Source organism: Lactuca saligna, chromosome 5 (assembly GCF_052625555.1).
Source record: "Lactuca saligna cultivar CGN05327 chromosome 5, ASM5262555v1, whole genome shotgun sequence".
NCBI classification, from domain to species: domain Eukaryota; kingdom Viridiplantae; phylum Streptophyta; class Magnoliopsida; order Asterales; family Asteraceae; genus Lactuca; species Lactuca saligna.
In genome coordinates, this window is record NC_136421.1 from 61,606,085 (window position 1) to 61,615,351 (window position 9,267).

Below are 9,267 nucleotides of genomic sequence, written 5' to 3' on the forward strand. Positions count from 1 at the left end.
TTTTTGTATTTTGAAAGCTTTAGTGAAAAATAAAACGAAAGAAGAAAGCCTAATATACAAAATATATAAAAATATTAGACCATGAGCGCTCGCCTTAAAAAAATTTGAGGCGCGAGATAGGGCGAGTGTTTGTCTCAATTCATGTCCAAAAAATCGGAAACGAATTAGAGCGAGCCTTCGCACCAATTCGTGTGCCTTAAAATAAAAACGAAAGCGAAAAGATTACTGTGAAAGCTAAAGTAGTTTTGGAACTAATTCAACTTCCATCATTCCTAGGCCTTGGAGTATTCTATTAAAAGTTGCATAAGGCAAGGCTTTCGTGAATATGCCAGGCAATTGGTCTGCAGACCATACGAAATGTATCTCAACGTTGCCATCTTCTTCATGATCCTTGATGAAATGATACCTCAGTGTTATGTGTTTCATATTTGAATGTTGCACTAGGTTGTGACAAATATGAATTGCACTTTCGGATTCACAATAGAGTGGGATTCACTTCATGTTCAGGCCATAGTCTTGTAATTAACTCTGAATCCATATGACATGAGAAGTACAAGATACAACATAAATGTACTCGGCTTTCGCTGATAACAAAGAGACACATGTTTTCTTCTTGGACTGCTAGCTGACAAGTTTGCCATCGAGAAATTGACATCCTTTGGTTGTGCTTTTTCTATCTAACCCGCATCCTCTAAGATCAGCATCTGAAAATGCTTGTACGAATAAACCTGATTGCACATGATACCATATACCGAGTGATGAGGTTCGTTTCAGGTATCTGAATATATTTTTGACTGCCACCATATGATGTTTGCGTGGATTTACTGGGAACCTAGCACAATAACAAACGGAAAACATAATATCTAGTCTACTAGCCATTCGATACATTAAGGATCCTATCATTTGGCGATAAAGAGTCATATTAGCAGCTGATTTTTCCAGAGATGGTGTTAGTTTCGTTCCGAATGCCATTGGAACCTTCACTTTGGAGTCTCCCATCATGTCGAACTTCGTCAACAAGGTCTTCGTGTATGCTTCCCGATTTATGAAAATACCTTCTGGTCCCTGTCTTATATTCAATCCAAGGAAAAAGTTAATTGGACCCATAGAGCTCATCTTAAATTTAGATTCCATCAACTTTCAGAATTCAGCTATTAAGCTAGGATTAGTAGAACAGAAGATGATGTCATCAACACAAATATGGACGATCATCAAGTAATCACCCTCTTTCTTGCGAAAGAAGGTAGGGTCAATCGAACCTTGTTTAAATTTTGACATTTTAAGTAAGTGAGTGAGAGTCTCATACCAGGCTCTTGGAGCTTGCTTCATACCATAGACTAACTTGTCTAAAATATATTAGTGATCGGGATACTTTTCATTCACAAATCTAGGTGGTTATTCTACATATACAGTCTCTTCTAATTCTCGGTTTAAGAAATCACACTTAACATCCATTTGAAAGACTTCGATGTTCTTGTATGCTGCATATGCTAAGAAGATGCAAACAGATTCCAACCTTAAAACGGGTATGAAGGTTTCTTCGTAGTCGATACCCTCTTCCTGGTAGTGACCCTTAACCACGAGTCTCACCTTGTTTCTTATTACATTCCCCTATCTATCCAACTTATTATGAAACACCCATTTCAAACCAACAACTGATGCTCCAGGTGGTGTATGAATTAACCTCCAAACTTTGTTTCCTTCGAACTCATTGAGCTCGTCTTGCATTTCTTGCACCCAATCAGAATGATCAAGAGCAGTGTTGACGATTTTAGGTTCGATCTTGTACATGAACGAATTGAACATACATAATTTCACTTTGGAGAATAATGCAGTTCGTTTCGCTTTTATCTGAGATCTCATAAGAACACCTGCACAAGATTCACCAATGGCTTGGGTTTTGGGGTGATATTTGGTCCATATGACTAGTGGAGGAAAATTTGGATCATAAGAGGGATCTATTTCAGCTTTTACTTCTTCAAATTCTGATTAAACATCTGAATCGTCATTCACATCCTTATTCTCCCCCTCGAATGACGAGTTGTCCTCTTAATCAGGAATTGAAGTATCTCCTATGAATGGAAGTTCGTGAGTCATGGTGGGTTGAGAGTTATCTGGGTTAGATGAAGAAAACGAAGTATAACCCTCCCCCTACAACGGAATGTTCATTTCTTGTGGAGTTGGTTGCTCCCCATGAGGATTTTCATTATAGTCAGAATTCCCCCTGGATTGGAGTGCTCGTGTCTTGAGGCACATTCCTATTTGATGGATGATGGTCCATGTCTTTCATAGCTTCATCAATTAACTTCTTCAATTCATCAACCTTGTTGTCAGCTGCTTTCGCTTCAGAAGTGATAGCCTTCTCAGGTTCATCAAATAGAAGTATGAATTCTTCATAAAGATTAGCCAGTGGAATGGTCACTTCATTCCTTTGAGGAAAGATCTCTTTTGCGTGACTGTCATTTGATTGAGTCTTCTTTAAGTAATTATCATCGAATGTGACATAGTAGGTTTTTTCAATACTTTTGGATCATTTGTTAATAACCCTATATGCTTTCGATGTCAGCGAATATCTCGGAAAAATGCCTTCGTCGGCCTTCTCATCAAACTTGTTCAATTGTTCCTTTGAATTGGAAATGAAACACCTGGAATCGAAAACATGGAAGAACTTGACGTTAGGTTTTCATTTACTGATGATTTCATAAGGAGTAACATGAAATATTTTATTAAGAAGGGATTTGTTTTGTGTAAAGAAGGCAGTGGCAACAACATCAACCTAGAAGTAAAGAGACAGGTTTACGAATGAAAGCATGGTCCTAGCAGCTTAACATACTGAATGTTTTCATTTTTCAACGATCCCATTTTGCTATGGAGTATAGAGTGCAGAGAAATTCTGAGATACCCCCTTATCAATAAGAAATTCATCGAATGCTTGGTTCTTGAATTCCAGACCATTGGCATTTCGAACATTATGAACCACCTTTTGCAGTTGTAACTCAATATGCTTGATAAAATCTTTAAGCTTTGGAGTTGCTTCAGACTTCTACTTAAGAAAGAACACCCAAGTGAAATGAGAAAAATCATCTACAATTACGAGAATATATTTATTACCAACAATACTTTCTCTTGTAGACGGGCCATAAAGATCAATGTGAAGTAGTTCGAGTCGCTTAATAACCTTCATCTTCACTCTAGTTAGATGACTTTTCCTTCTTTTCTTTTCCAATTCGCAGGTGGTGCAAAGATGATCCTTTTCATATTTTAAGAGGGTAAGACATCGCACGTGATCACCAAGAACTAGCTTGTTGATGTCCTCTAACTTGAGGTGTTAAAGCCTCCTATGCCACAACCAACTATCGTCTATAGCAACCTTAGTAAGTAGAAAAATAGAAGGCTTCCCTCATATCGGTTTGATGTTAAATGGATACATCTCGCATTTGCATTTTGATTTAAGCAACACTGCTTTTGTGTTCATTTTCATAATTTCACATCCTTCATCGTCAAACGAGACCTTTAATCATGTACCCACTACATTCTGCGAAACACTTATTAAGTTGTGTTGTAGTCCCTCAACATATGCCACTTTGCGAATTCAGAATTCGTCATTGGTTATCACGCCATAACCTTTGGTATCGCCAAGTGCATTATTACCAAACTTCACGAGACCACCATTCACCAGTTCCCTGTATTTTCTCAGCTCCTCCTTTCTTCTCGTCGTGTGACGCGAACAGCCACTGTCAATGTACCATATGGTGTCAAACTGTTCATCACTAATAATATGCAAAAGATAAGCAAATTTAGGAACCCAAAGATGTTTGGGTCCTCGTGAGCCTTTTACAATAACTGGATAAGTAGGTTCCTCAATAATAAATGTCCTAAAGGCAACCATGAGTGGGATAGAGTACTTCGGAGAACACATCTTTCACAAACACCTACAGGTTGCGAGCTTGCTAGCGTTCCACTGGACTGTCTAGAAGAGTCCATGGTCATCATCCATAGTCCACTAGATGACATATTCAACAACATCAACATCGAGGCCTCTCATCATTTTATCACACATCACCTATTACATCTACCCACGTTTTATCCCAACATTTTCGTAGATAGAAAATACATATACAGTTTAAATCATTGAAAACATATATAAAAACGTTCATCCAACATAGATAGCAAGTATTCAGATAATATGCATACATAGCATGTATTTATATAAAATACTTCATATCTATGTGTAAGCTGAAAGTAACTATGCACTCACCTGAAAGGTGGTGACTCAGCACTCGGACAACGCTTCGATACTCTCAAAACAATTTTATTTCGATAAAACCTAGTATCAATACCACTAGGGTTTAGTCTAACGTCAACCGCGACTAATTAATAGTTTAGCTATTATTATTATTATTATTATTATTATTATTATTATTATTATTATTATTATTATTATTATTATTATTATTATTATTATTATTATTCTTATTCTTATTATTCTTATTATTATTATTATTATTATTATTATTATTATTATATAAGCGTTAAATAACACTCAATATAACTCATAATAATAGCCCAAACAATTAGTTTAAGGACCTAATAACATTACTATAATTATTTGAAAGCTATATTAAAATTTGCGTAAGCGTAGCTCACTTATAGCGGATTTTAAAGAAAACTAGGATTTGCTCGGAGCAATGTTTCCTAAACCGAAAGACCCTTTATCTCGGGACTCCGGGAGCCTCTAGGCTTCCTTCGGGTGCTAGGGGATCACCTAGGTTTAGGGGAGGGTTTACAACCCTAGAGAGAGGAAGCTTAGAGAGAAGAAATGAAGAAAGGTGTGAAATTTTTGGAAAACTTCGCATGTATTTATCGGGGGTGAAGCCTCTCGGATTACGCTGGGCGTCAGCAGCTACGCGGCGTGTAGCTTCATATAAGGTCATCAAGTGGACTCCAGCTATCTCGGACTTCGACTCGGACGGATAAGAGCGAGGGTACACAGGGCGTACCGACTTCGGATGCGGGGCGTATGCGAGGGCGACGTGGCGATCATCAGATGTGAGGCTAGATCGGCGATGGACGGACTAGATCGCGCCACTTCATCGGATTTGCAATAGGTCTCGCAAATTCACCTTCCAACTTTAAAAATCCGTATCTTTCTCATACGAGCTTTGTTTTCGATGTTCTTTATATCCACGCGTAGGCGGGACCATACTCTACAAATTTTGTTTAGACTCTTTCGGCTAATTTTGACTTTATTTTAAAAGTTATATTTCTAACAGGCCGAGATAGAATTGGTCCGTTAAAAATTTATAGCTCCTTAATCTGACGTCCGTTTTCATCTGTCTTTTTATCGTTAAACTACAAATAACGAGATCTTTGATTCTCGTTTAGGTCGTGTCGGCTAAAAATCGTTCGATCTAATATTCGAAATTCGGGTTGTACCCTGGTAAGCCAAAACTTTGAAAAATGATAACTTCCTCATACGAAGTCAGATTTGGGCGTTCTTATTATGGACGCTCTCAGTTTAACGTATTCTATGACTTTCGTTTAGATTGCTAAGGCTAAAACATGATCTAACGTAAATTCACTATTTACGGTTCCCGGTATCGTGTCGGTTTCATCAGGAAACTTCGACGGGTCATAACTTCTTCGTTATAACTCTGATTTTGGTGTTCTTTATATCCCCAAAATCCTTGCTTCGAACACTAAAACGTTATTTAAAGATATCGTACTTATCTCACAATTTAATTTTGACGCTCATTTTTATCCATTATTTAATAAGCACATAAATACACATAATTCACATAATACTCAAATATTTCATCTTTATTACCTCAAAAAGAATTACAATAGTTGACCTAGACTATTGAATTGTCTAAAATGCTTAGCCCTAAAACCTGGTGTTACAATTCTCTCCCCCTTAGGATGATTTAGTCCTGGAATCATGCATTTGCAAATAGATGTGGATAGCGACTAATCATGTCACTCTCTGTTTCCCATGTGAGATTCGGCCCATTCGAATGCTTCCATCGGAGTAGCATTAAGTCGACCATCTCGCGTCATAACTTCTTACTCTTATGGTCAACACTTGCCTCAGGCTCTTCGATTAGCCTCTTATTCTCATCCATTCTTAACTCTGAGATTGGAATTATGTCGGGAACTTCTCTTGTGAACTTCCTCAAATAACACACATGGAAGGCGTTATGAATACCATCGAGTTCTTCGGGCAATTCCAGCTTGTAATCTTGGTTCCCAATCTTCTAAAGAAATTTAAACGGTCCAGTAAACCTTGGACTCAGCTTTCCTTATTTACCAAATTGTATAAGTCCCTTCCATGGTGAGACTTTAAGCAAAGCCGAATCCCCAACTTCGAAGGTCATCGATCGTCTTTTCTTGTCAGTATAGCTCTTTTGACGATCCTGAGCTGCTATCATTCTTTCCTTAATCACCTTTAACTTTTCAGCAGTCTCATCGACTATCTCGGGGCCCATAAACTACTTTTCTCCAGCTTCAAGCCAACATGATGGCGCACGACACTTCTGTCCGTACAACGCTTGATAGGGTGCCATCTTGATGCTCAGGTGGAAACTATTGTTGTAGGAAAATTCTACCAGAGGTAAGTGCTCATCCTAGTTCCCTTGGAACTCGAGGGTACATGCTCTCAGCATATCTTCCAGTGTCTGAGTTGTTCTTTTTCTCTGACCATTAGTCTACGGATGGTAAGCTGTACTCAAACACAAATCCGTACCTAATTCCTCCTATAGACTTCTCCAGAACCTTGACGTGAAACGACTATCACGATCTGACACAATTGTTATAGGAACACCGTGAAGTCTTACAATTTCCTTCACGTAAGAATTTGCGAGCTTATCCATCGACCACTTCTCGTTGGCTCCTATGAAGTGTGCACTCTTGGTGAAACAATCCATGACTACCCAAATCATGCGTGACCGTTCTTCGTCCTGGGCAGTTTAGTCACAAAATCCGTGGTGATGTCTTCCCATTTACCCATGGGTACATGCAAAGGTTCCAAACTCCCATATGGTTTCAGATGTTGTGCCTTAACTTTTACACAAGTCACGCACTCGGCCACATACTTCGCAACATCGAGCTACATCGTAGGCCACCAGTAATAGGGTTTCAGGTCCCTATACATTTTAGTGCTAACGGGATGAATCAAGTACATGGTCTTGTGTGCTTCTTCCATCAAAAGGTCTCTTATTCCTCCTGGATTAGGTACCCAAATCCAGTCTTGTAATACCTTCAGTCCTCAACTGTTTGTACCGAACACTTATGGTTGGCCCAAATGTTCTTCCTTTTGGTTATTCCTCTCTAAATCTTCTTCTTGAGCTTTCCTGATACTTTCCAAAATCATTGATACGACTTCAATTCTCAATGTTGTTGGCCTTTTCCTTTCAAGGTTGACTTTTCGACTGAGAGCATCAACAACAACTTAGCGTAAAGCTTCTCCTTTTTTAACACTTCCCATAGATGCTTGCCATGCTCCTCTTGGATTTTCAAGTAGATCAGAATGTCGTTGATGAACACTATCACGGATACATCGAGGAAAGGTTTACAAACCCTGTTCATCAAAGCCATGAATGTTGTTGGAGCATTGGTTAGTTCGAATGATATAATGAAGAACTCATAGTGTCCATATCTCGTTCTAAATGCAGTCTTCTCAATATCCTGCTTTGTTACCTTCAACTGATGATATCCTGACCTAAGATTGATCTTTGAGAAGTAGCTTGAATCTTGCAGCTGATCGAATAGGTCATCAATCCTCGGCAATGGGTACTTGTTCTTCACTATTGCCTTGTTTAGCTATCGTTAGTCTATACACATTCTCATGCTTCCGTCCTTCATCTTCATGAATAACATCTAAGCTCCCCAGGGTGATGAACTAGGTCGAATGAAACCGTTGTCCAACAGCTTCTGAAGTTGCGTCATAACCTCCTTCATCTCCGTCGGTGCTAATAGGTATGACACTTTCGCTATTGGTGTCGTCCCTGGTAACAAGTCTATTTGGAACTCTACTTGTTAATCATGTCATAATTCGGGAAGATCTTCAGGAAAAACATCCAAAAAATCACACACGACTGGTATATTTTGCACCTCTTTCTTTTCCTTCTTAGCATCAATTACGAATGTCAAGTATGATGCACATCCCTTGGACAAACATTTTATGGCTTTCATCAGGGAGATGATTCCAATGTTTGTCCCTGTACACCATAAATGACTCTTTTCCGGGTGGGTTTACCCTTACTATCTTTTTTTGGCATTGAATCCCAGCATTGTTGGTGCTAAGAGAATCCATACCCAAAATGATGTCGAAACCGTTTAACTCTATGTGTAATAGCTCCTCCTGGAATTCGTTTCCGTTTAGGTCGATGATGATGTTCCTAATACGATCACTAATAGGTACGAATTTTCCACTGGCGACTTCTACAATTAGGGCATTATCAAGTTTTTCTACAGGAAATGCTAATTTCCCACCAAATTTATGCGATACAAATGAGTAGCTTGCTCCCGAACCAAATAGTATGTTGGTAGGTAAACCATTTACAAGAAAGGTACCTGAAGCGACATATGCTGCCTCCTTTGCAGCTGCAAGCGTCATCTGGAATGCTCTTGCCTTCGGCTTTGGTGGAATGTTGGGTCTTCCTGCCTCCTTCTTCCTTGGGCAGTCCGTTAAAATGTGCCCATCTTCATTACACCCATAACAGGCCTTCTGGGTGAGGGTGCATACATTGGCATAGTTCCCAGGCTTTCCGCATTGGAAACAAGTGACCCTTCAGTCACACTTCCCAGAGTGTAACTTCTTGCACTTGTCACACCACTTCGCTTCTGATCCTCCTCCTCTCGAACCAAACTTCGAGAATCTAGTCTTCTTGTTGGAATTCGAGGATCCATTGAACTTCCGTTTCTCACAAACCTCAGCCCTTTCGAGACCTCTTTCCTTTTGTTGGGTCTCTACATTTTTAGCTGCTCGAACAACTGCCTTCAGAGTGGTTGACATCTTGAATGTTGGGCCAAAGTCAGTCGGCAGTCCGTTTGCGAACTTCTCAATTTTGGAAAGTTCGGTTGGCACTAAGTATGGAAACAACTTCATCTTTTCTTTGAATGCATCATCATAGTCGTCGATGCTCATTGTTCCCTTCTTCAAGTTTTGGAACTCATTGTTCAGATCAATCAGATCTATCTGCAAACAGTACTGCACCTTCAGTTGTTCTATGAACTCATCCCATGACATCTTCAAAGCTTCTCCTTGCG

The 9,267-nt window shown here is 39.3% G+C and overlaps 1 protein-coding gene across 1 annotated transcript; it reads right to left on the reverse strand.

The window, feature by feature from the left end:
• Positions 1-1,611: 1,611 nt before the first annotated feature.
• Positions 1,612-3,184, reverse strand: LOC145045347 (uncharacterized). The gene is made up of 4 exons (XM_078993685.1): positions 3,095-3,184; positions 2,903-3,043; positions 2,255-2,476; positions 1,612-1,851 (listed from the first exon to the last, which is right to left on the reverse strand). The coding sequence occupies exons 1-4, from the start codon at positions 3,182-3,184 to the stop codon at positions 1,612-1,614; spliced, it is 693 nt and encodes a 230-aa protein (XP_078849811.1).
• Positions 3,185-9,267: the final 6,083 nt, after the last annotated feature.

Bases quoted from the DNA above. Each gene is read 5' to 3' on its own strand.
- LOC145045347 (XM_078993685.1), bottom strand. From the start codon at position 3,184: ATGAAGGTTATTAAGCGACTCGAACTACTTCACATTGATCTTTATGGC. The intron at 3,044-3,094 runs GTAATTGTAGAT...TTTCTTAAGTAG, and splicing joins TTGGTAATAAATATATTCTC to AAGTCTGAAGCAACTCCAAA. The intron at 2,477-2,902 runs GTATCTCAGAAT...AATTACTTAAAG, and splicing joins AATTTCTTATTGATAAGGGG to AAGACTCAATCAAATGACAG.